This window comes from Perognathus longimembris, chromosome 23, assembly GCF_023159225.1.
Source record: "Perognathus longimembris pacificus isolate PPM17 chromosome 23, ASM2315922v1, whole genome shotgun sequence".
NCBI classification, from domain to species: Eukaryota; Metazoa; Chordata; class Mammalia; order Rodentia; family Heteromyidae; genus Perognathus; species Perognathus longimembris.
The window spans coordinates 23,153,180-23,180,500 of record NC_063183.1 but is presented as its reverse complement, the minus strand read 5'-3'; the positions used below and the strand labels follow the sequence as shown (position 1 = coordinate 23,180,500).

Genomic DNA, 27,321 nt, shown 5'->3' with positions numbered 1-27,321 from the left:
ACTTGAACCACAGAAACATTTCTGGCTTTTTCTGAGTACTAGTCTCCTGAAGATTACAGGCATGAGCTACCAGCACCCAGCTATTTTCCTTCTTTTTTTGAAGTAGAATCTTACTATACAACCCAAGCTAGTCTAGGTCATGCTGTGAAGTCCAGGCTAGCCTCAAAGTGATGATTCCCCTGCTTTAGCCTTCTCAATACTGGGATTATAGATGAGTACATCACACCTGGCTTGAATTTTAATTTTTGGTGATAATGAGCTTCTGTTATGAATGTTGAAACTGAATGATGAGTACTTAGCCATTCAGTTTGTTACTACTTTTCTATTTTTGTATCATTTAAATTTTGCATTATGTAGCCAAAAAAGTTTCTACTATATAGCTTTTATGTTTGCTCTGTTTTAAATAATAGAGGGAGTCCTTGTTTTGTCCTATTTTTGTTTTCATTTAAAAAGGATATTACATATCTGAAGCTGTCATACATAGAAGCCTACATGGAACTTACACTTACACTGAGCTGGAGGACATACAATATTGTAATTGCTAATCATGTAGCATTTCAGTAGAGGAATGAATTCACTGTTGTAGTTTATGATGCTGGAAATACAGCCTCTCCTCCTTTGCCCTTTGGATAGGGAGTTCTTTTCCTTGTTTTCTGTCTCTTTGCTTTGTAGGAGCTGAGATGTAAGTCAAGAAAGGAATGCTCAGGTTCTAAAGTGAGATTATTTAATGTTAAACTGGTTTTTCTGAACAACAAACCCAATATGAGGATTGATGCATTTGATCCTGTAAAATATTGAAAATGCAAAAGGTTAAAATCAAAGAACCAAAAACCAGTGTCTCACACCTATAATCCTAGCTACTAAGGAGGATAATATATGAGGATTGTAGTTCAAAACCTGCCTAGGCAGGATAGCTTGTGAGACTCTCATCTCCAGTTAACCAACCAAAAGCTACAAGTGGAGCTATGGTAGAGTGCTAGCCTTGAGCAGAAAAGCTTAGGGACAACTCCTAGGCCCTGAGTTCAAACCCCCTGGACAGGCACACACACACAAAAAGAACAAAAAAAGACACCCCCCCCCCACTATAAAAGGAGAAGTATTTCTAGCTTCTTCTCATACTTTATTTTTTTGTGACAGTCCTGGGGCTTGAACTCAGGTCCAGGGTGCTGTCCCTGAGCTTTTCTATTCAAGGCTTAGTATTTTAGCACTTGAACTACAGCTCCACTTCTGGCTTTTTTTTTTTTTCCCCTTTGGTAGTTTAGAGATAAAACTCTCATGGACTTTCCTGACCAGCTGGCTTCGAAACCATGATCCTCAGATCTCAGCTCCTAAGTAGCTAGAATTACAGGTGTGAGTCAATGGTTCCTGGCCAGATTAGTTTTACTAGCATGCATTAATTATGCAAAATAATCAGCTTCATTATTAAGTTTCACATATGTATATAATATACTTTATTCATACTCAGCACCTCCATTAGCTTCTTAATCTATGGTGGCACTAAAAATTAGAATGAGAAACATGAGCAAAGTTGGATTCTGTTGGCTCACGCCTGTAATCCTAGCTACTCAGGAGGCTGAGATCTGAGGATTGAGGCTCAAAGCTAGCCCAGGCAGGAAAAGCTGTAAGATTCTTATCTCCAATTAACCACCAGAAAACTGGAAGTGGAGCTGTGGCTCAAAGTTTTAGAGCACTAGCTTTGAGTGAAAGAGCTCTAGGATAGCTCCCAGTCCCTGAATAAGCCCCATGACCACCACCACTACCACTAACAAAAGAAAAAAAGGAAAGGAAGGAGAGAGGGAGGGAGGGAGGGAGGGAAGAAACATGAACAACACAATGGCAAAGTAAGAAAATGTCCATACACAGGGAGTGTAAGCTCATGTGGACATTCCTGTCCCATTATCTCCTGCAAACTGAGGCTCTGAATGTGTGCCTCTGTCAACTGCAATGAGTTTTGCTGTGCTTCTTTCCTTTTTTTGAGTCTTCTGCACAGAGACCTCATCAAGGCTTTACTTTTCCCCTGACCTGTAGGAAAATTGCAGTCCCACCAGTGTTCCATCTTCTTTTTTCCTAAAGCAAGCTAAACTCTTTTGAGGTTTTCTGGGTGTGTTTATGACTTGTAAAAAAAAAGACGAAAACAGATGGTGAGCCAAAGGTTCTATCTTAGCCTCTGCCCACTCTGTTTTAAATATAGATCTTGTAAGAAGAAATTAAAAACTTCACACAGTGAGGCTTTGTTTACACAAAAGATTTAAGGAACATTTTTCAGGCTTCCTTCCTTCTCCGGTGTCTCCCAAGAATTACAAGTGATGTGCATCTGGATTTGTGAGCTAAAGCAGAGGAGAGCTAATGGTAGTATGATCCTGCCAGTGGGTGGTTCCTCTTATCAGGGAAAAGATATGTCCATTTTCTCCAGTTTGAGACAGGAATATTCTTCAGTGAAAACCTTCCCTTTCCCTTTCAACTGTTTCTGTTGAACTCTGGGTGAAGAATAATAATAGGGCTTTGAATGATGATAGTAGTGGTAGAAAGGCAAGCTTTCTGCTGCTGAGCTATTGCCCCTACATCCACAGATGATGCTTTACACATTTCATTGAATGAAAATATTTTACTGTTTCTTTCCTTTTTTTTTTAAGTTTGTGCTGCTATATAGCTAGGAGTATAGCTCAAGTGATAGAATGCTTAACATCTAGAATGTAAAAGGCCCTTAACTCAAGAAAAAGGGAAAAGAGGAGGGAAGAGAAGGGAAGGGGGTAGAGAAAAACAGCTATACTATAGGTGATAAAACTATAATGTTTTTAAAGATTGTAATTAATAGTCATGAAGATGAATTCTTCAGTGTATGGCTATTACCTTAATAATTTTCTTTTGGTCCATCATGGGGCTTGAGCAAGGCCTGGACACTGTCCCAGAGCTCTTTTGCTCAAGACCAGTGCTGTACCATTTTGAGCCACAGCTCCACTTCCTGTTTTCTGGTGGTTAATTGGAGTTAAGTCTCATGGGGACTTTCCTGCCTAGGCTGGATTCAAACCAGGATCCAAAAATCTCAGCTCCTGAGCTAGGATTTGAGCCACCAGCACCTGGCCTTGAATTCATTTTAACCATTTAAAAATGGCCAAAGGGGGCTGGGAATGTAGCTTACTGGTAGAGTGCTTGCCTAGCATGCATGAAGACCTGGGTTTGATTCCTTATTACCACATAAACAGAAAAAGCTGGAAGTGGCATTGTGGCTCAAGTGGTAGGGTGCTAGCCTTGAGCAAAAGCAGCTCAGGGACAGTGCCCAGACCCTGAGTTCAAGGCCCAGGACTGGTAATAAATAAATAAATGAAAAATAAAAAGTAAGCCAGGCTCTGGTGGCTCATGCCTGTAATCCTAACTACTGGGAGTCTGAGATCTGAGGATCATGATTCAAAGCCAATCTGGGCAGGGAAGTCCTGGAGACTCTTATCTCCAATTAACCACCAGAAAACTGGAAGTAGCACTATAGCTCAAATGGTAGAGCGCTAACCTTGAGCTGAAGAGCTCAGGAACAGTAGTACCCATGCCCAGTGTTCAAGCCCTATGACTGACCCCCCCCCCAAAAAAAATCTCCAAAGTAGGCTGAAATTGTGGGATATTATGCTGTGTTCAATTCTGTCCTAAAAAAAACTGTTCTATTGGTGCCCTGTCACATATTTTGTGCCTCTTCCTAACTTTTATGCAGGACATTGTTGGAGGGGTGAAATGGCAGTTATGATGGGTGGTAAACAATGTGGCACTTGGTTTTGAAAACAGATTTCTAAATGGCTTTGTTTGATCTTAAATCACACTGTAAAATTTAAGGTGACAGAACTTCATTTGCTTTTATAAAGGTTGATTCTAAAGGTTCTAATACACATGAATAATATATACATATACTAGATACATATATACACATTAAAAACTTGTATTCTTAAAGGTACATTTCAGCCATCTAAAACACTGGATTTGATAGGAATAATACTTTCTTTTTCAGGTGAAACTTCCACCAATGATGGAAATCATAACTGCTGAGCAGCTGATGGAATATTTAGGTTCGTGTTGAAGAATGGATGGTTTTACATCTTTTTCAAAATAAGACAAGGTTTTCAACACTGATATTTATATAGTCTCACCTTTCTGAAGTGCTGTTACATAAACTTTTAAAATTAGAGCTGTGAATCTGTTCATTAAAAACTTTTGTCGGTATGTTATTGTTCTGACCAGCATTGAGAATCTGTAATACACAAAGGAGACTGGAAAATATCTAGAATATAAGATGCAAATTCATTCCAGTAAATTGCACTCACGAGTTTAACAAAAATTTCTGTACTTATTACTGTTGGAATGGACCTTAAGGGAAGGACAGAAAGAGGGAGATTTCTCAGGAAATCTACAGTTAGCAAAGGTGGTTGGTAGCTACAAGCAAGGTAGGAGAAGTGGAGGTGAGTGAGCTCCTGGAAGTGCAATAGGTGGAAGGTGCTTATCAGCAGATACAGCCTGAGAGTGGAGACGGGTAACCCTGTGGCTTTCGGCTCTAATAAATGGAGGGATGAAATTGCCCTCAGCTGAAATAGGAAAAATAAAATGCAAGGAATAGAATTAAGGGAGGAATAGCAGAATTTCACTTCTGAAATGTTTATCGATACCCACCTGGAAATATTAGGAAGGCAATTGAATATATAAATCTAGAGTTCAAGGGAGAGTTCTCGGTTAGCACTGTATAAGGGGGGGGATATCTGTAAAGACAGAAATGTTCTGAACCTGTGCTGTCCATTTGGGGAGTTAAAAGCCACATGTGGTAAGGACCACATTGACTAAAGTGACCAAGGAACTGAATTTCAAATTCCATATAATTTACATTTATAAATTGAGCTATTAGTGTAGGTCTAGTGTTCAAATACAGACTTACAGATAAGATTAAGATATGTAAATGGTAGTTGACTTTTGAAATCCTGCAGGGAGTTGAATGCAGGTAGAGAAAAGATGAGGGGACCAGGTCCAACATTTATGCCAGGTGTGATGGTATGCACCTGTAATCACAGCACTTGAAGGGCTGAGGCAAGAAAATTTTGAGTTCAAGGCCATTCTACCACTTAAACCACACCTGCAACCCTCCTTTATATTAAGTTTTTAAGATAGAGTCTCATTCTAGAGGCCACAACCCTAGCTGCCAGAAGACAGAGATCAGGAAGGTAAAGGTGTGAGCCAACCTGGCAAAAAAGCTTTTGAGACCACATATTAACCAATTAAAAACAAAACTAGATGCAAACTGGATACTTGTGGCTCACACCTGTAATTGTAGCTACTCAGGAAGCTGAGATATGAGGACTACAATTTGCCAGCTGGGGTAGGGGCGTCCATGAGACTCTTATCTCCAAGTATCTACCAAAAAGCCAGAAGTGGAGCTGTGGTTCTAGTGGTAGAGTAGTATCCATCAGCAGAAAAGCTCAAGGACAGTGCCCAGGCCTTGAATTCAAGCCCAGGTCAGGCGCATGCGCACGCACGTGCACACACACACACACACACACACCATGCTAGGTGCATTGGTGCATACCTGTGATCTCAGCTATGTGAGAAGCCTATGAAGAGGATTGTCTAGGCCAGTGAGAAATAAATGAGTTCATATCTTAAAATGATCAAAGTGAGAAAAGGTAGTGGTATGGCTTAAGTGGAAAAATGCCTGCTTAGCAAGTTTGAGGTCCTGAGTTTAAACCCCAGAATTTACAAAAAGAAATACCTAATTCTTGGGAATGTATATGTAGTTCAGTGAATGGTAGAGCATATGCTTAACATGCATAAAGCCCTGAATTTGATCTCTAGTATCAAAATAATAACGATAATAGAATTTAAAAAGTAAGTTTCTACTATTGTAAACTTATACTAGTTATCTAATACTATATAATAAGCCCCTGACTTTAGTACTGCAGATAGTAAACACTGAATAACTTAGAGCATCTATCTATAGGTTAGGATTCTGGTTGGGGCTAAGCCAAGTGTCCCTTGCTCATGGTCTTTCAAGAGGCTGTACTTGAGGTGTTTCAAGGTTGGAGTTTGGAAGGCCTAACTGGGTTGGCTTCTAAGTTGGTCTAAAGTCCTTACTTCTCTACTGCCTGTTGGCTGAAGCCTACCTTGGTTTCTTCTTCTAGGAGCCTCTGCATAAGGACATTCAGAACATAGCAGCCGATTCTCTTCAGAGCATACAACAGAAAGTACAAGAACAAAAGCTACAATATTTCACATTTTAGTTTGGGAAGTGATTATCTTATTTCTTTGCCATATTTTATTCACTAGAAATGAGCCAGCTAGGTATGGTGGTACACATCTGTAATCCCAGCAGTTAGGAGGTTTAAACAAGAGGATCTCAAAGTTGAGATCAGCCTGGACTACAGTGAGAATGTGGCTAAAAAAAAGAAAAGAAAAGTGAATCAGTGAATGCATTCTACACTCAAGGGGATGGGATTACCCAATGGTATGAATATCAGGAAAGTGGGTATTGTTGAAGTCCATTTTAGGGGCTGCTTATCTTAGCTAAGCTAGTCTTCTCTTATTTAACTGCTCACCACAACCTCAGCAAAAGAGGCCTGGCATTTCATGAATCTTTTCTACTCTCATTCTACTCTGCTTTAGTCTCTGGTAGAATGTTTAATATCATTTACCTTTGTACTATATAATCTATATCCTGGCTCAGTTATCATTGTAGTCAAAAAAAACATAAGCAGGGCTGGGGATATAGCCTAGTGGCAAGAGTGCCTGCCTCGGATACACGAGGCCCTAGGTTCGATTCCCCAGCACCACATATACAGAAAACGGCCAGAAGCGGCGCTGTGGCTCAAGTGGCAGAGTGCTAGCCTTGAGCGGAAAGAAGCCAGGGACAGTGCTCAGGCCCTGAGTCCAAGGCCCAGGACTGGCCAAAAAAAAAAAACAAAAAAAAAACATAAGCAGTCTTTAACTGAGATGAGCACATATGATTTTCATTTTTTAATAAATAATGAATAGTATTCCATAAAGCATACTTTTCAGGTAAATTCTATATTGAAACCTCAAAATAAGTGGACCTGATGGTATACACCTGTAACCTCAGAACTCAGAAGGAACACACTTTGAGGCAGCTTAGGATAGAGAGCAAGAAGCTGTCTCAAAAAAATAAAATTTAAATTTAAAAAGCCAGGCACTGATGGCACACACCTAGAATTTTTCTAACTACTCAGGAGGCTGAGATCTGAGGATCACAGTTCAAAGGCAGCCTGGGCAGACAGGTCTGTGAGACTGTTGTCTCCAGAAAAAAAAAAGCCAAAAGTGCATCTGTGACTCAAAGAGTAGAATGTTAGTCCTGAGCAAAAAAAGCTCAGACCCTAATTTCAAGTCTAAGACTGGCATAAAAATAAAAAATCTCAACATGTAAAATATGTACATACACAGTGCACCATGTAAAGATTTGGTGGTGGTGGTGGTGGTGGTTATGGGGCTTAAACTCAGGGCTGGGGCGCTGTCCCTGAGCTTTTTTGTTCAAGGCTAGCACTCTACCACTTTGAACCATAATGCCAATTTTGGTTTTCTGGTGGTTAATTGGAGATAAGAGTCTCATGGACTTCCCTGCCAAGGCTGGCTTTGAACCTTGATCCTCAGATCTCACCCTCCTAGATAAGCGTGAGCCACTGGCACCTGCCATAAAGATTTCTTTTTTAATTCTTAGGTTGACTTATTTATTTCCTTCAATCAGTGATTTCAGTGTTTGTTGGGGTTCTTGTGTATTTGCAGAATAAAGTCACTGCTAATAAGACCTTGAATATTGATGTTCATAGGACTTGTTTTGTAATCAGTGCTGGGCAGTTTGAGAATACTTGATGGAGTCTTAGAAGTTTACTTACTTATTTATTTATTTTTTGGCCAGTCCTGGGGCATGAACTCAGGGCCTGAGCACTGTCCCTGGCTTCTTTTTTTTGCTCAAGGCTAGCACTCTGCACTTGAGCCACAGCACCACTTCTGGCCATTTTCTATATATGTGGTACTGGGGAATCGAACCCAGGGCTTCATGTATACGAGGCAAGCACTCTTGCCACTAGGCCATATTCCCAGCCCCAGAAGTTTATTTTTAATTAGAAGATAAGTTATTGGAAAGCAATGTTATCAACTTACCATCAGTATGAGAGGTTAGGGAGAAGCTAATTCCCCCATCTCAGTGTTTCTGTCTCTGTTAATTCCAAATAAATGAAAGATTTGAGCACTAAGAGGAGATAGCATAAAATTACATGAAGAATATATATGTGAATATTTGTATACTGAAAGGATGGGGATTTTTGTAAACATGACACCAACCAACCCAGAAGTTGTAATAGAAGTATTTGACTATACTAAAAGTAAATATTTCTGTGCAAGAACAAAATTAACCCCACAATGAAAACTAGAAAGTGAAAAATCTAATATGGAAAGAATACTTCATACATATGTCACCAGAAATATGCTAATTCTTCTAAAAAAGTAGTTTTTACAGTTCTTTAAGAAAAGATGATATAGGATGATAATTCAGAAAAAAGGAATATATACAGTAATATATAAATTAATACATAATTTAACAAGCAGTGCATCAGCTAGAGCTGGAGCTTAGTGGCAGAGTACATTTTTAGCATGTATGAGAACCCCAGCTCAATACCCAGCACCGTCCAACAATGTTTTTAAATAAAAAATACATAGTGCATATACCAAAAAGGTACTGTGTATTAAAATGATATTTCATATCTTTTAAAGGACAGGACATACATAAGCAAGTTTTATACATGTGCCAGGTGAATATGGTCAAAGGCAAAGAACCTGCCCTGATTTGGGAGGCCCTGGGTTTAATCCCAGCACCAAAACAAAATACAAAAATGATTCCAAATTCATATTTATCCATAGTAGATATTTTAAAATACCAATTTTTTAACTGAAAAAGGTTCACTTTTCAGAGTTGTGAACATTGAGAGTATTGATAACATTGATAGCATTACATACTTATCAGGTTGGTAAAGTAACTGGGGAAATAGTTATATTGTAGATCACAATGAAAGTTGCTTTGAGAGTGTGCTGTGTAGTAACCTAGGTGATCAAATATAAGACTATTTGAAAGGAAGCATTATTGATTTTTTTCTAGATAAATTGAGGACTTGTTATTGCTACAATGCTTAAAATTTTATTATTAAGGTTTGTTAGTGTTATAAACAAAAGTAATAATATTTTAAAAGGCAAATTTCATCATTTCTTTTTACAGGAGATTACATGCTTGAATCAAAGCCAAAAGAAATTTCAGAAATTCAACGTTTAAATTATGAACAGGTAATAAGCATGATTTTTCTTATGTTAAAATATATAATTTGTTATGAGTTTTCACTGTGGTCTCTATCAGTGGCTTGTAAACTTTTTTCTGTAAAGGGCTAGATAGTAAATATCTTAGGCTTTACAGGCCACATATGGTCAGTTTCCATTGCATATTTTTGTTTCATTAACACTTTCAAAAAAGATAAAAACCACTGTTAGCTCTTAGTCACCTTGGGTCCTACAGCCACGCTTTTTGGATTTCTATTTTTTAATCTTTCTAAGAATACATGCTAATAATATGTGTATTTCATTTTACAGTTCTATACTGAATGATAACCTAATCTTTTTCTTAAAAATGACTGAAGAAAATTTGTCACCAATACAACTTTCCTTATTTGACTTGTATTTTATAATTTTTGTTGTTGCTGTTGTTGTGCTAGGGGTTGAGCCCAGGATCTTGAGCATAGTAGGTGAGCACTCCACCACTGACTGAGCTTTGGCCCTAAGGCCTTCAGTTACGTTTAGGAGGAAACGTGAGCACATGATATCTCAGATATGTAGGGAAAATATTGCTGTTCTACTTTCAGTATGTCCACATTTCTTGGTATGTTGTCTAGATATTCTGTTCTGTAATACTTGAAGATTCACTCAGCTTAAAAATGTAGAAGCTACGGGAAAGTTCCTTTTCTTCAATAGAAGGAAAAAGACATGGGCTCTTACAGTGGGAGAAATCAGCCAGAGAACAGACAGAAATCCCTGGAACCTTCACATTCACATCCTAAGCAGTTTTGTTAAATATACCTGTATTGTTATTATTAAGGTGTTGTGCAGAGGAATTACTATTTCATAAACAGTATTTATGGGATACATTTCTTGGGATACATTTCTGTAACAATGATTTAAACTCTAAAAGAATGGAAGTAAAATTTTATTTTATATATTTATTTGTTGGTGGTCCTAGGGCTTGAACTCAGCCTGAGACCTGTTCCTGAGCTCTTTTTGCTCAAGGCTAGGGCTCTACCACTTTGAGCCACAGCTCCACTTCTGGTTTTCTGTCAGTTAATTGGAGATAAGAGTCTCACAGACTTTGCTGCCCAGGCTGGCTGCAAACCATGGTCCACAGATCTCAGCCTCCTGAGTAGCTAGAATTACTGGCATGAGCCACTGGTACTCAGCTCTAAAATTTTATAGTTGAGAAAATATCTGACAATTGCTTCCATTTCTTATAAATATATCAACCAAAAATACCCTTTTTTGAGGGCTGGGAATATGGCTTAGTGGTAAAGTGCTTGCTTAGCATGCTTGAAAACCTGGGTTCGATTCCTCAGTACCACTAAAACAGAAAAAGCTGGAAGTGGCTCTGTGGTTCAAGTAGTAGAGTGCTAGCCTTGAGCAAAAAGCAGCTCAGGAACAGTGCCCAGGCCCCAAGTTCAAACCCCAGGACTGGCAAAAACAAAACAAAAAAACCTTAAGCACTAAAAGTATCCACTGCCATTGTTTTTGAGAATGGTATAAAACAAGATGATGTGGCTGAGTCTGAAGTAGTGGTTAATGTTCCAAAGTTATGAGGTAACTGTGTTCTTTTTAATATAATTTTATATGAGCTGATATGGCCAAACCTATATTTAAAAAGACCAACTAAGAGATGCATTGTTCCCAAGAAAAACTACTTTGATGATAAATACCTTCATAGTCAAAGCAAATATGATAGATGGTAACAAGTTTCATTTTACTTATTTACTGAGTTGTTGATTTTCTGGTACTAGGGATTAAACTCGGGCCTACAGTTTATTAGGCCGGAGCTTTGCTACTTGAGTAACACCACTAACCCATGTGATTGATTGATTGATTGACTGATTAATGGAAGTTCTGAATATTGAACCTAAGAGTCTCAAGCACGCTTGAATATTCTAATCATTCTAACACCCCCAGCCTTACTAGGCTTTCAAGTGAATACAAACATAATTTTAAGGCATTTTGCATTTAAGCAGATGTAATTATGCATGCCTATAACCTCAAGAGGATTATTAGTACTCTGTAGGCAAAAGTAGGCAGATTGAGAGTTCGAGGCTAGCTTGGACTACTTAGCAAAACCTTGTCTTAAAAGTTAAATAAATAGGGGGGCTGGGAATATAGCCTACTGGCAAGAGTGCTTGCCTCGTATACCTGAAGCCCTGGGTTTGATGCCTCAGCACCACATATATAGAAAAGGCCAGAAGAGGTGCTGTGGCTCACGTGGCAGAGTGCTAGCCTTGAGCAAAAAGAAGCCAGGGACAGTGCTCAGGCTCTGAGTCCAAGCACCAGGACTGGCAAAAAAAAATAAAATTTAAATTAAATGAATAGGGCTTGGAACATGGCCTAGTGGCAAGAGTGCTTGCCTCGAATACATGAAGCCCTAGGTTTGAGTCCTCAGCACCACATATATAGAAAAGGCCAGAAGTGGCGCTGTGGCTCAAGTTAGCAAGTGCTAGCCTTGAGCAAAAAGAAGCCAGGGACAGTGCTCAGGCCCTGAGTTGAAGCCTCAGGACTGGCCAAAAAATAAAAATAAAAAAATTAAATGAATAATTAATACATCTTTTTATTTAAGTTTAAAATATTCTCTCATGTTAGAAGTACTTTGGGAGAAATAGTAAGAAACAGTTTAACCACTACTTGGTAATCTTTTCTTGGGATATAAGCCATCATGCCTTTTATTCATATTTCATAATATTAATTTAGAATTAGAAATGAGGTGGCAAAACATTTGCCCTTTTTGAACTGTTTATCATTTTGTGTGTTTTATGTTTTAATAATCCTGTTGGAGACTGTTAAATGATATTTTGCTATTTTAACAATAAATAATTCATAATGTCTAACGTGGAAATATCAGCAGGAGTTCAGGAGCCATTGAAGATTGTATGCTTGTGCAGGAAGTTGGTAGCTGGAAGAGAAGACTGATAGCAGTAGACCTAGACTATTAGATTGCTCCCTTGTTACCCTTATTCAGACTTGTCCTTGCTGTGGTTCTTGGAAAAGCTTTACAGCACTTAAGGGGAAGAACGTGAGCTTTTTTTTTTTCTTGCCAGTCATGGGACTTGAACTCAGGGCTTGGGCACTGTCCCTGAGTTTTTGTTCAAGGTTAGTGCTCTGTCATTTAAGCCACAGTGCCATTTCCAGCTTTTTCTGTTTATGTGGTACTGAGGAATGGAACCCAGGGTTTCATGCATGCTAGGCAAGCACTCTACCACTAAGCCACATTCTCAGCCTGAACTTACCGTTTTTAAGGTTCAATTTTTGGAAAAGTTGAGAAAATACTTTGTTTGGGGTTATATATTAGGAAAAGGTGAAACAGACAAAGGTTAATGACTGTATTATAAGGTTGCCCTACTTATAGATAGATCACTTGAATTTAAAATATTTGAATAATTTCTGTAGTGTAATCTGCATAATACCTTAGAATTTTTTTCTAAGTTATTTGTTGTTTAATATTGTTTTTATAATATAATTTAATCTATCTTGGGGGGTGGCTATGTAGCTTAGTTTAGTCTTGAGTTCAAGATCCTTTTCTCTTAGCTCCTTGAATTTGTACATCTTGTTTACACATTTATCTATCAATGGACATTTGGACTACTGCTTTTTGACTATTGTGAATAATGTTGTAATAAACCTAGATCTGCAAATACCTTTTCGAGAGCCTTCTTTCAGTTCCTTTGGATATATTCCCACAAGTAGATGAGGCTTCCCTATTCAACTTTAGACCCCCACCCCGTCTGTACACACACACACACACACACACACACACACAGAGAGAGAGAAAAAAACAACAACTAGGGATTGAACTCAGGTGTCCACTTGCTAGGCAAGCATTCTACCATTTGAGCCATGTTCTCATTTCTTTTTTTAGTCATGGGGCTTGAATTCTGGGCCTGGGCGCTGTCCCTGAGCTCTTCAGCTCAAGGCTAGCACTCTACCACTTTGAGCCAGAGCGCCACTTCTGGCTTTTTGCTGGTTAATTGGAGATAAAGAGTCTCATGGACTTTCCTGCCCAAGCTTGTTTTGAACCACAACCCTCAGATCTCAGCAAATTATCCTCCTGCTTTGACCTCCCTAGTAGCCACATTTTGCACACAACATCACATCCAGGTTTTGTTGTTCTCCTTATTTTTCTGAACTGTACTTTCCCATTTCCATTTTCAGAATATGAGTGATGCTATGGCAATTTTACATAAACTTCAGACGGGCCTGGATGTAAATGTCAGATTCACTGGTGTTGGAGTATTTGAATACACCCCAGAGTGTATAGTATTTGATCTTCTTGATATCCCTCTGTACCATGGCTGGTTAGTGGATCCTCAGGTAAGTAGAATTTAAATTGTACAAACAAATGCAGAAAAAGTTTATTAATATAAATTTTTATTTTCTTTTGCCAGTCCTGGGGCTTGAACATGGGGCTAGGGCACTGTCCCTGAACTGCTTTTGCTCAAGGCTAGCACTCTACTACTTGAGTCAGAGCACCACTTCCAGCTTTTTCTATGGTGCTGAGGAATCGAACCCAGGGCTTCATGCATGCTTGACAAGCACTTTACCACTCGGCCAAACTCGTGGTCCTAAATTTCTATTTTCTGATATTTATATTTTTGTGCTGTGACCTGGAATTAGACAAACCCTGAGGTTAAGGGGACAGTTTTTCAGACTACCCAGTTTGCACAACACTTCTGATCCTAACTGGAAAACTAGATGAAGAGTTCATACAAGACTCAGCTATCACCATCAACTGAGAATTTTGTGGTTTCCCCAAAGTATCCTCAGATTAAGTAACTTGATAAAAAGACTTCCCAGTGAGGCCTATTATGCTACCATTATAGTTTAGGGGTAAGATGTGGGTTAAAATGAGCCAAGGAAAGTTGGGCACTGGTGGCTCACACCTGTAATCCTAGTATCTTAAGAGTCTGAGGTCTAAGAATCATGGTGCAAAGCCAGCCCAAGCAGGAAAGTTTGTGAGATTCTTTTTGTTTGTTGTTGTTGGTGGTTATGAGGCTTTCTGTGAGACTCTTATCTCCATTTAACTATCAGAAAACTGGATGCAGAGCTCAAAGCATTGAGCAAAAGAGCTCAAGGACTGTGCCCAGACCCTGAGTTCAAGCCTCATGCCCGCTTCCCCCCAAAAAGAGCCAGGGAAAGAGGTAGAGCAGAGAATAGGTGAGTTTCAAATGTGAGTTCTGATGTTCACAGGGCCTGTTACCAGTCAGAATTTACTGTGAGAGCATGGGAGGTTGCCAGCCCTGGAACTCACTGGCCCTCAGTGTGCAGATTTTTGTTGAGATTTCATTGCAAAGGCATAATTGGTTGCCCATGTGGTTAAGCTCGGTCTCTAGCCCTTTCTTCCCAGGAAGATGAGCTGTACCACATTCTTCACAGGGACCTCATAAGTTACCTCTTTACTATTAATCCATAGATGTGGTCCAAACATCCACCTTGAATAACAGTCACTTGAGTAACAGCATTACCGGGGAAATTCCAAGGACTCAGAATTTAACTCTTAGGAATCGGGGTAACAGCCAGTCTTGTCTCTGGTCAAAGTTGCATACTGTACTGTACAGCTTTGAGAAGGGATTTTGAAATACTCCAACATTTATTTCAAAAGACATCCTCACATTCCTATCACTCTAATTGTGCATTTGTAAATGTACACTGACGTTGGTGTTTACTAATCTAGCTTTCTAGGGGTTGCCTCTTGGCAAGTACACCAGGGCCCTGGTAGTGAAATAGATAACTGAGGAAAGCTTTAGGAAAAGACTATTTACAATGGTGCAGGCAAAGTGAAGGGGAAAGAGCCCAGCGATATGAAGCATCCTAGAGTTAGCAACAACCAGAAAATGTACTTTCCTCCCACCCTTGGCTTCTGCTTAAACCCCAAAGCCAGCCTGGACATGCCAAGCCAAAAGATTCTCATCTCTAGCCAGCAAAAAGCAGAACTAGAGGTATGTCTCAAGTAGAGTCGAGCACCAGCCTTGAGCAGGTGTGTAGGGTGGGGGAGATACTAACGGAGAACAAAGCTTGGGATTCTGAGTCCAAGCTCTGTATTGGTATAATTTTAGATTTACCAAAAAAGTTACAAAGCTTTTTCTATATACCCAGTTTTCCCTTATCTTAACATTCTTACATGACCAAGGTTCATGTATCAAAGCTAAGCCCTGGTGCTTAGATTTATAGACATGAACTAAGCACCAGTGTGGCTCATGCCTATTTTTGAAGCTACTTAGGAAGCTGAGCTTTAGGATCAAGATAGAGAGGTACCCTTCCCTAGGCAGAGAGATCCACAGACTATTATCCATTAGAAAGCCAGAAATGGAGGACTGGCCCAAGTGGTAGCAAACCAGCCTGACCAAAAAAGCAGAGTGTTTGCACATCCATGGACTCTAGATTCGCAGATATATACATGTGTATGTATGTACACTAGGTTAATGAAACCTGAATATAAAGATTCTGCCTGTGAAAACTGGAAATCCATTTTTATTGTTAGTCTGTAGCAATATAGTTGATTTTGATACATTTATATAAATATTTAAGTAATATATCTATAAATTAAATATATAAATAAATAGCATTTATTCTAGTTACATTTTTTTTGTGTATTTCATAGAACTGAGAATTCAGATTCTTTGGGGAAACTTAACCAAGTGTAGTTCTGTAAAGAGTAAGCATGCTGGGAAAAACAATGAGCATCCAAAGCGATTGTATCCTCAAACTGTTTCTGCAGGAACTGAGTTCTCATGTTAAATGAGTAAAGGATAGAAGTCATAGACATCCTTTCTTTGTTTTTTTTTTTTTTTGGCCAGTCCTGGGGCTTGGACTCAGGGCCTGAGCACTGTCCCTGGCTTCTTTTTGCTCAAGGCTAGCACTCTGCCGCTTGAGCCACAGCGCCACTTCTGGCCATTTTCTGTATATGTGGTGCTGGGGAATCGAACCCAGGGCCTCATGTATATGAGGCAGGCACTCTTGCCACTAGGCCATATCCCCAGCCCGACATCCTTTCTTTGTATCTTACATAGATCAGAACCCAAAGGGAAGATCTTACTTGGCTCTGCAGGAAAAGATTGACAAGTGAGCTGGGCAATCACAATACTTGGGAGGCCCAAGGAGGAGTACTGTGAATTTAAGTGCAGCCTGGGATCTACTTAGTAAGCTCTAGGCCAGTCTCCATTATATAGTGAAATGTTATACCCAAAGAGAGAGAGATCTATGATATGTATATAATTTAAAAATTACTTAACCACATCGTTTCAACCTTGAAAAATAAAGTCCACTAGCCTAGTGCTACACGCCTGTGATTCCAGCTACCTGAGCGGCTAGAGATTGAGAGGACTGTGGTTTGTAGCCAGCCTGGGCAAAAAGTTAGTGAGACCCAGCACTTGAGAGGATCACAGCTTCAAGGTCACCCTGTGCTACTACATGGTGAATGTGTGCCAGCCTGGGCAAGACATTGTCTCCAAAAAAAAAAGAAAGAAAAAGAAAAGAGCTGGTGCTGGTGTCTCACGCCTGTAATCCTGGCTACTCAGGAGGCTCAGATCTGAGGATCGTGGTTTGAAGCCAGCCTGGTCAGGAAAGTCCATGAGACTCATGTCCAATTAACACCCAGAAAACTGGAAGTGGCGCTGTTGTTCAAAGTGGTGAGTGATAAAAGCCCAGGGACAGTGCCCAGGCCCTGAGTTCAAGCCCCACGATCAACAAAATAGAGAGAGAAAGAGAGAAAGAACAAATAAATAATTATAAGTTATAAGACTTATAAGGGGCTGGGGATATGGCCTAGTGGCAAGAGAGCTTGCCTCGTATACATGAGGCCCTGGGTTCGATTCCCCAGCACCACATATACAGAAAACGGCCAGAAGTGGCGCTGTGGCTCAAGTGGCAGAGTACTAGCCTTGAGCAAAAAGAAGCCAGGGACAGTGCTCAGGCCCTGAGTCCAAGGCCCAGGACTGGCCAAAAAAAAAAAGAATTGGGCTGGGGATATAGCCTAGTGGCAAGAGTGCCTGCCTCGGATACACGAGGCCCTAGGTTCGATTCCCCAGCACCACATATACAGAAAACGGCCAGAAGCGGCGCTGTGGCTCAAGTGGCAGAGTGCTAGCCTTGAGCGGGAAGAAGCCAGGGACAGTGCTCAGGCCCTGAGTCCAAGGCCCAGGACTGGCCAAAAAAAAAAAAAAAAAAAAAAGAATTATAAGTTACATGTAGTAATTTCATTTCATGATTTTTTTGCATAATAAAATACAACTGTGTATTATTTTTCATCATTGTTATATACCAAGCTGTAAGCAAAATTGGGAACTGTTGGGTGTTGATTTTAGTGCTGATTTTCTCTTCCCTAAGTAATAGTTTTATATTTAGAGTTACATTAGAATAATGTACTAGTAAAATACCATTTATTTCCTAGATTGATGACATTGTAAAAGCTGTTGGTAACTGCAGCTACAACCAGCTAGTAGAGAAGATCATCTCTTGTAAGCAGTCAGACAATAGTGAGCTGGTTAGTGAAGGTAAGTGAGTGCTTCTGATGTTGGCTTGTTTAACACATGACCTAACAGTTTATATCTATTTGGATACATGTAATGCATTATTTCAAAAAGCAGTTTATTAGCACTACTCAGATAAACTCTCAGTTCCAGAGTACAGATAGTTATTGTCAATACTAAAGGTATTAACTAAAGGTAAAACAAACCTGATAATACATTTAAAATAATGGGTTTTTAAATTTATTTTTTGTGCTTATGTGGTACCAAGGAATTGAACTGAAGGCCTCATGCATGCTAGGCAAGCATTCTACCACTAAGCCATATTTCTTGCCCCTAAAATAATGTTTCATATATATAATGATATACTACAAAAATAATATTACTACTGGATAACAGTGGGTCATGCCTGTAATCCTAGCTTTTCAGGAGGCTGAGATCTGAGGATCACAGTTCAAAGCCAGCCTGAACAGGAAAGTCCTTGAGACCAGAAAAATGGAAGTGGCACTGTGGCTCAAAGTGGTAGAGTGCTCGCCTTGAGCTGAAGAGCTCAGGGACAGTGCCCAGGCCTTGAATCCAAGCCCCACAACAAATAAAAACAAAAACCAAAAAACAAAAAACCTTTCTCTTGCCATCAACTAATAATAATATATATTATTTTTTACCACTTGGTAACTTTGTGCTTAAAATAAGTAACAATAAAATGGGGAAATGTCCTGTTTCCTAAAGTATAAACTCAAGCAGTTGCATGTATTTGCTATGAATTTCCTTTGGTCTAGCCTCCTTATAGCTTTTACACTTCCTCTCCTTCCTTAGCTAAGTTCTTGGCAGAGTGTGCCATGTTGGTAACATTTTAGAAGTTCTTTGCAGCTTGAAGTGCTATGGCTTCTGAAATAAGAGATAATTTTCTGTGCTTCTGAACTTTATATATGTACAGAAGGAGCAGCCCATGTTGGAGGCCAGGATGAAAATGGCATTGCTGTTCTGTCTTCTGCCTACTTTTAGTTTTAAGGCAAGAACTGAACAGTTTGCAACTTGAGAATTATCTAGTGTCTTTGTTAAAATCTTAAGCAATTCAATGTTAAGGCTACTTTTAATTTCTAAACACCTAGCCATTGGGAAAGTAGCTGTTAGACATAAATCTTTGTCTCCTACGTCTTGAAGTTGCTAACTCATACTTTTTAATTTGTTTTAATAGTTTATTTTGTTTTATTGTATCTGTGTCTTATTATGTAGTGTTTGAAATCCTTCTGGTAGGTGAAGAATAATTGTTATCGATAACAATTCCATAGAGCTATGTCTTTCAGATGGAATGAGTATAGATATAACTTCTATATGGAAAATTAGAAGATGAATCTCCAACCTAGGGACCCTCATCACTGAAAAAGTCTTATACTGATTGACCTTTCTACAAACTTTGGAAATAATATATAGAAAAAATAACTGATTTTGAAATGCTTCTTCTGTCTGATATCTGTGCGTTGGTTCCCTAGGTTTTGTTGCTGAGCAGTTTCTAAATAATACAGCTACTCAGCTGACGTACCATGGACTGTGTGAGCTCACGTCAACAGTACAGGAGGGAGAACTGTGTGTGTTCTTCCGGAATAATCATTTTAGTACCATGACCAAATACAAGGTATGGGATACACATAGCTATTTAATGGTTATTTTCAGCCAAAGGAGCTTGATTTAGACAGGGTCTTTTTATCTGCTTCAAAATAAAAGATTTTATCATAATAATCTATAATTATCAAATTGTGAAGGCAGTTATTAAATATTTAGGTGGAATGAATTAGCAATTGAAATGTTAACTTCAAATCAGGTATTTTTTTTTAATTCTTACGCCTTTTTCACAGATTACTTTGTTATGAAGCTACTTATATACTTATTTATTTTTATGAAATCTGGTGCAGTCAGGGTAATATGGCCAGAGCCAATACTTATTATTTGTTGGTTTGTTTATGCCAGTCCTGGGGCTTCAACTCAGGGCCTGGGCACTGTTGCAAAGTTTCTTTTGCTCAAGGCTAGTGCTCTACCACTTGAACTACAGTGACACTTTTGGCTTTTTCTGAGTAGTTTATTGAAAATTAGAATCTCATGGAGTTTCCTACCTGGACTGGCTTTGAGCAGGGATCCTCAGATCTCAGCCTCCTGAATAGCTAGGATTATAGGCATGAGCCACTGGCACCTGGCTAATAATATTATTTTTGAAGAAAAGAAAAATTTAAAAACCTAGAGATAGAACTAGGGTGACTTTTAATTATATTTGCCTTAAGCTTAGTATGGTATTATGTGTCAGTAATCCCAGCTTCTCATGAGCATTTGAGGCAGGATTGCAAGTTCAAGGCAAGCATGAGCTACATTGCAAGACCCTATATCAAGAAAAAAAATTATTCATGGCAGTGTTTGCTACTATTAAAGTTATGTTGTGGGAGGGAACAGCCCTTTATTATTCAACCATTCTGTTGTCTCTTACATTTTTCCCTTTTGCTTTATAGGTAGTCCTTAGTTCAGGAGTTTATCAATTTTTTTCTCTAGATGTCTGTAGTAGAATACTGCTCATACTGTGTCAGTCTTATAGCACATATGTTCAGCCTGGGCCCAGAGGATAAAAATGCAAGATGAGCTCTGCACTTCCCTGGCCAGCTCTGCTGCAGCCAGAGCCATGTCCAGCCATCGACAACCCTCACCCCACGCACAGTGTGTGCTTTCCTGTACCTCCACTTGTATGAGCCTCATTCTCCTTCCCCCCTCAGTCTCTAGATAGAAAGCACATCTGTGTTCTTTGAGAAACTCCCTTTTCCATAACCAAATATTATCCGTGTTTAAGAAAGCATCTCAAATACTCTGTCCTATTATTAAATCTATTTGTATTAAATCAGTGCTTCTTAACTCAGATTGTATGCTAGAACTACCTGGTAGCTTTTCAAAAGCACCAGTGCTCAAAACTTACGATTTACTCATTTAAATCAGAATCTCAGTGAGGTGCACGTCCTGAGCTGGAACCCAGAGCCTTGCATATGGTACGCAAGAGCTCTACCACCGAGCTATGCTGCCAGGTTTGCATCAGTATTTTTCAATGCTCCAGAGGTGATTTTATTATGTATATGAGGCTGAGCACCTGTCCTTACTATTCTGAAGCTGTTAGAGGCCACTTTATCCTTGTTTAGCCCTTATTGATTAGTACATAGTTACTGATTTGCGTCCTGTGAAAATGCGTCTTTGTTTTCTAAATGAACGTAGACCATTGAAGTCATAAATCACATTTTCCTGTTTACTTCATTGCTTCAGTATGAATTACAGAGGGTAGAATGGAAGCAAACCCTAGGGCCCTAGCTCTCCTGCTACTCCCTTACCTGTAGCAAGAATCTGTTTGCATTGCTTCATCATTTCCTCTAGGCATGTGCTTGGTTTGTAGGCCAACAGTTCCTCTGTACATAAGGCCAAAGGTCTTGTAAAATCAGGATCAAGCCGAGTGCCAGTGGCTCAGACCTGTGATTCTAGCTACTCAGGGGGCTGAGATCAGAGCATCACAGTTTGAAGCCAGGCCAAGCAACTACTCAGAAAAAGCCAGAAGTGGTGCTGTGGCTCAGGTGGTTAGAGTGTTAGCCTTGAGCACAAGGAGGCTCAGGGATAGTTCCCAGGCCCTGAGTTCAAGCCACAGGACCAGCATAAAAACCCAAAAACCACCAACAACAACAACAAAAAAAATCAGGATCAAATGACTGTAAACTATTTGAGACTAAGGAGATTTTTAGCTAAAACTTCAAAATATTGTATTGATACATTGTAAATAATAACAGCTTTTGATAGAAGCCCTTCCAAGATTGATCTACCCTTAAGTCCCATTTGGAGAAAAAGTATTAGCGTTTTGGCTATTGATCAGCCAATCAAATATAGATCTATTTAAATTATGAAGTTTAGTAAAATGTAAGGAAATGAGTAATAATACAATAGTAAGCATTGTATTAGCTAATAAGAACTCTGAACAGAAGCTGGGTACTGGTGGCTCATGCCTGTAATCCTAGCTACTTAAGAGGCTGAGATCTGAGGAGTATAGCTCAGAGCCATACAGGCAAAAAAAAAAGTTCCCATGAGACTCTTACCTCCAATTAACCACTCCAAAACTGGAAGTGGATCTGTGACTCAAAGTGGTAGAGTGCTATCCTTATAAGAGCTCAGGGACCATGACCCCCACCCCCAAAGAAAAAGTCTCTGAGCAGGCATCAAAAAAAGTCATATCTTCAGTAAGTTTGCAGACCAAAATAACTGACAGACTATATATAGTATACCAAAGGACGTAAATTTTAAATATTATTGAAATCATAACTATCACATATAAAATTTAAAAGTCAGGAGCTATGAATGTGACTTAGTAGTAGATTACTTGCCTAGCATGCATGAAGCCCTAGGTTTGATTCCTCAGTACCACATAAGCTGAAAAGCTGGAAGTGGCACTGTGGTTCAAGTGGCAGAGTGCTAGCCTTGAACAAAAGAAGCTCAGGGACAGTGCTCAGGCTCTGAATTCAAGCACCGGGACTGGCAAAAAAAAAAATAAATTTAAAGGTCAGTGCTAAATTCCGACTGAAGGTAACTTATATTAGGTCTATGGATTCAGATGCAATCAGTACCAAATAGTTTCTATGTGCAAAGCAAGAACAATGGTAGAAAAACAGAGAAAGGAAACAGTGGGATGGATTATATTAGTTTGAAAGGTTTAACTTGTAAAAAAGAACAAAACCAGGCAATGTGGAATCTTTTCGATTTATTTTTTGCCAGTCCTGGGGCTTTAATATTCCCAGCCACAGGGGCTGGGGATATATGGCCTAGTGGCAAGAGTGCTTGACTCGTATATATGAGGCCCTGGGTTCAATTCCCCAGCACCACATATACAGAAAACGGCCAGAAGCGGCGCTGTGGCTCAAGTGGCAGAGTGCTAGCCTTGAGCAAAAAGAAGCCAGGGACAGTGCTCAGGCCCTGAGTCCAAGGCCCAGGACTGGTCAAAAAAAAAAAAAATATATATATATATATATATTCCCAGCCACATTCCCAGCTCTGTAGAATCATTTTTAGTAACTGCTACCTGATCTCTCAGAAATTTGTTTAGTGTTTTTCTATTTTGTGAAATGAAATTAGTACCCTCACCACAAAGCTGTTTCTAAGCCATGTATTAATATATTCGTCATATATCAGTATGCCATGAGCTCTTATTTCTTTTTATATTGTACTGTGCTCATTATAAACTACCTTCAAAGCCATACTTGGTCTTTTATTATGTTACACAGATGTAGCTGGTAAGAATAATATACTCTAAACATACAGATTACGTTTTTTTTCCCCTAAATATAATGTTATCTAGATTTGGTGACTTTAACTCTCCTTTTTCTTTTGCTCTTTCTTATGTAGGGTCAGCTGTACTTGTTGGTAACAGACCAGGGGTTTCTTACTGAAGAAAAAGTGGTTTGGGAAAGCCTACACAATGTCGATGGTGATGGCAACTTCTGTGACTCAGAATTTCGTCTTCGGCCACCTTCGGATCCTGAAACTGTGTACAAAGGACAGCAAGATCAGATAGATCAGGTAAAATTGTTTTGTTCTTATATTGTCTTGAGCCTGGCACGGGTAGTTTCAACTACTGTGGAAACTGATGCAGGACGATTGCTTAAATACACAAGTTTCAGATCAGCCTGAGCAATGAACAATATGGCAAAACCTTGTCTTAAAAAGATAAATTTATATATGTCTAAAATTTGGATGAAAGAAGCTTTTAGTAATTTACTTGTGAGACTTTCCTGACACACTTCTTGAATGGGTGAGTGATCATTTTATACACATACACACACGCACCCCTTAATTATATACTTTGGTTCAGAATAAGGTAGTCATGCTCAGGGGTTTGGATTTTATTCTAACTGTAGTAGGACAGCTGTGGCAGGTGTTAAACATGGAAGGGGCATGATCTGCTTTCTGTTTTTACAAGTATGCTGTGTGGAGGATATCCAGCACAGACACAGATAGAAGCAGAGACCAGCAATCTGAGAAGATGTGACAGTGGCTTAGCTGGGAGGCACATAGAATGCGATGGGCATATATTTGAGATGTATTTTGACTAGCCAGACAAAGCAGAAAGGAGAGAGTCTAGAAGGCTGAGATCTGAGGACCACAGTTCAAAGCCAGCCCAGGCAGGAAAGTGTTATCTCCAATTAACCACTAAAAAGCCAGAAGTGGAGCTGTAAGCTCAAGTGATAGAGCAGTAGCCTTGTGCTCAGGGACAGCACCCAGGCCCTGAGTTCAAGCCCCAGGATTGGCACCAAAAAAAAAAAAAAAAAAGACACAGCAAGAGTTGTACTAGGGAGTACACTTCAGTATAAATGGTGTCAGGCCTTTTGGCTGTTTTAGATGTGAAGACTTGAGCTATACCATACTAATACTGGAAAGTATGACAATGATACTAATTATTCTGTGATTGAGGCATGTGATGTTGAATAGTGGATGCACAGTTTACTCAGAACGGTTTAAGGGCATAGAGACTATTCATTTGACCAGTATTCAATGAGCAATTGTACATTAAGCCTTAAGGCCACAAGTCATTTATGTCTTCAAAGCTGTAACTGGCAGAGAAAGCAGCAGACCAAATGCTCCATGTTCAGTGCTAATACTTCATTTACCTCAACACTCACCCTCTGGGATTTTTTTTTTTGAACAGCTGTTAGTGTAACTCATTTGCTTCCAGAGGCTATATGGGCCATTATTTTAAAAATATTGGAGTCTTTTTAACACTGTATGTAAAAAATATTGGAGCAACCTGGGTACCAGTGACTCACATCTGTAATCCTAGTGACTCAGGTGGTTGAGATCTGAATTACTATTCAAAGACAGCCCCTGCAGAAAAGTCTGTAAGACTCCATCTCCAATTATCCAGCAAAATGCTAGGCTGAAGGCATGGCTCAAATGGTACAGCACCAACTGAGTGAGTAAATCAAGTGAGCACCAAGCCTGCATTCAGGCCCTAGTAACAGCGAGCATGAATTGGTATCCTCACATGGCAAAGAAAGTGGATCCAGTGTGACCAAAAGGGAACCCTACTTCATTGTTGGTGGGAATGTAAACTGGTTCAGCCACTCTGGCAAGCAGTATGGAGATTCCTCAGAAGGCTAAATATAGAACTCCCCTATGACCCAGCAACCCCACTTTTGGGTATCTATCCAAAAGACCACAAACAAAATCACAGTAATGCCACCAGCACAACAATGTTCATTGCAGCACAATTTGTCATAGCGAGAATTTGGAACCAACCCAGATGCCCCTCAGGAGACGAATGGATCAGGAAAAGGTAGTACATATACACAATGGAATTTTATGCCTCTATCAGAAAGAATGACATTGTCCCATTTGTAAGGAAATGGAAGGACTTGGAAAAAATTATACTAAGTGAAGTGAGCAAGACCCAAAGAAACATGGACTCTATGGTCTCCCTTATTGGGAATAATTAGTACAGGTTTAGGCAAATCATAGCAGAGCATCACAAGGCCCAATAGCTATACCCTTATGAACACATAAGATGATGCTAAGTGAAATGAACTCCATGTTATGGAAACAATTGTTATATCACAGTTGTAAGTACTTCCAACGTCCCATGTGTATCTGTAGCTTCTACTATTGATGATGTTCTTGTATCACCTTCCTGTGATTGTATCTACACTATCTCTGTAATCTCATCTGAGTATGTTGGAAACCGTGTATACTGGTATTGGAACTAGGAAATTGAAAGGGAATCCCAAAATTGAGAGACACAGGGTAAAAAAAGAGAAACAACTACAAAAGCAATACTTGCAAAACTGTTTGGTGTAAGTGAACTGAACACCTCAGGGGGGGAAAGGGAAAGTGGGAGAAGGGGGGAATGAGGGAGGAGGTAACAAACAGTACAAGAAATGTATCCAATGCCTAACATATGAAACTGTAACCTCTCTGTACATCAGTTTGATAATAAAAATTTGAAAAAAAAAAAAAAAGAAAGTGGACCCAGGAACACCTGAGTTTAAAGGATGGAGGAGAACCTTTGGGAAACATTTTTCTTCTTTTTGACATCAGTACTGGGGCTGGAGCTCAGCGCCTTGCGCTCTGCTCTCACTGGGCTCATTCACTCCAGGCTGGCTCTTACCACTTGTGTACCACGTTCGCTCCTGCTTGGACTGCCTTTGGATTTGCCATCCTCCTCCCTCTGCCCTTGCAGGGCAGGTATTATAGGCATGTGCCATATGCTTACTTTTGTGTGTGTGTGGTACAATTTTGAGTGTGTGTTTACTGGTTCTAAAAACAATTTCAAATAAGTTCCAGAAATATTTGTCACAATGACAGGATGACTGAAATAAGTTCATCCTTCCTTAAAGGACATACTTAGGAATTTGCTTCAGTATCCTAATTTTTTTGTAAGTTCCCACTTTTTTTTTTTAAGAACCATTCTCAATGCGTTAGATAGCAGATGTATTGGCATTCATTGGTTCTGGTAAAACCTCACTTCCTCAGGACTATCTCATGGCGTTGTCTCTACAACAAGAGCAGCAGAGCCAAGAGATCACGTGGGAGGAGATCCCGGAAGGCGTCAGCGACCTGGAACTGGCCAAGAAGCTCCAGGAGGAAGAGGACCGCCGCGCTTCGCAGTACTACCAGGAGCAGGAGCAGGCGGCGGCCGCGGCCACGCAGGCCCAAGTATGAGTCCCCGCCACGCTCCTGTGTGGCTCGCTTTGCCAGTGAGACGCTTCTCCAGAGAGAAAAGCTAACCAGCTGTTAACTCATCCGCCCGGTGGCTTGTTGGCACCCAAGGACATTTGACATTGCCCGGCGTTTATGGCTTTTCTAATACATTTCTCAGTTATGCAAATTATTTTTCAAAATTCCAATGTCTAGGTTTCCAAGTTCATTTTTAAAGCTCCCCCAGTGGTACAAACAGAAGAAAGGAACTGGGACAGGTGCTTCTTCTGTGAGCTCGAGGGGCCTCCCTTGCTTCTTTTCTTTGGAGCCTAGAATTGTGTGCCTGTGTGCCCGTGGCTCCCTGCTTCTCCCTCCCCCTCTTCTCTTGGGTCGTATAACGCTAACTGCATGCAGCCTTCCTGTGGAAGAACAGCTAAAGTCTCCTGCATGTCCCAGTGCTCAAGGCTAGCCCTCTCTACTTTCTCTTCACTCAGTGTGTGTGTGTGTGTGTGTGTGTGTGTGTGTGTGTGTGTGTGTGTGTGCGTGCGTGTGTGTGCGCTGGTCCTGGGGTTTGAACTCAGGAGCTTGGGCACTGTCCCTGAGCCTTTTTTTGCTCAAGGCTAGCACTCTACCACTTGAGCCACAGAGCCACTTTCAGTGTTCTGGTGGCTAATTGGAAATAAGAATCTCATGGACATTCCTGCCCTGGCTGGTTTTGAACTGAGATCTTCAGATCTCAGTCTCCTGAGTAGCTAGAATTACAGGCATGAGCAATCAAGCACCCAGCTCTCTTAGTGTTTTAAGTGCTGAAAATATGACTGCTATGTGGCTCTCTATATTATATTATTAAATAAAA

General features: G+C 39.9%; 1 protein-coding gene across 2 annotated transcripts in view; it reads left to right on the top strand.

Moving 5' to 3' along the window:
- Positions 1-27,321, top strand: part of Mindy2 (MINDY lysine 48 deubiquitinase 2) — a 37,646-nt gene that overhangs the window by 7,858 nt on the left and 2,467 nt on the right. For both annotated transcript variants that reach the window (XM_048331697.1, XM_048331695.1), the window contains exons 2-8: positions 3,992-4,049; positions 9,242-9,306; positions 13,465-13,623; positions 17,699-17,801; positions 19,268-19,410; positions 23,181-23,354; positions 26,301-26,483. In XM_048331697.1, the coding sequence (XP_048187654.1) occupies positions 3,992-4,049; positions 9,242-9,306; positions 13,465-13,623; positions 17,699-17,801; positions 19,268-19,410; positions 23,181-23,354; positions 26,301-26,483 (885 nt within the window). The remainder of the gene's footprint in view (positions 1-3,991; positions 4,050-9,241; positions 9,307-13,464; positions 13,624-17,698; positions 17,802-19,267; positions 19,411-23,180; positions 23,355-26,300; positions 26,484-27,321) is intronic.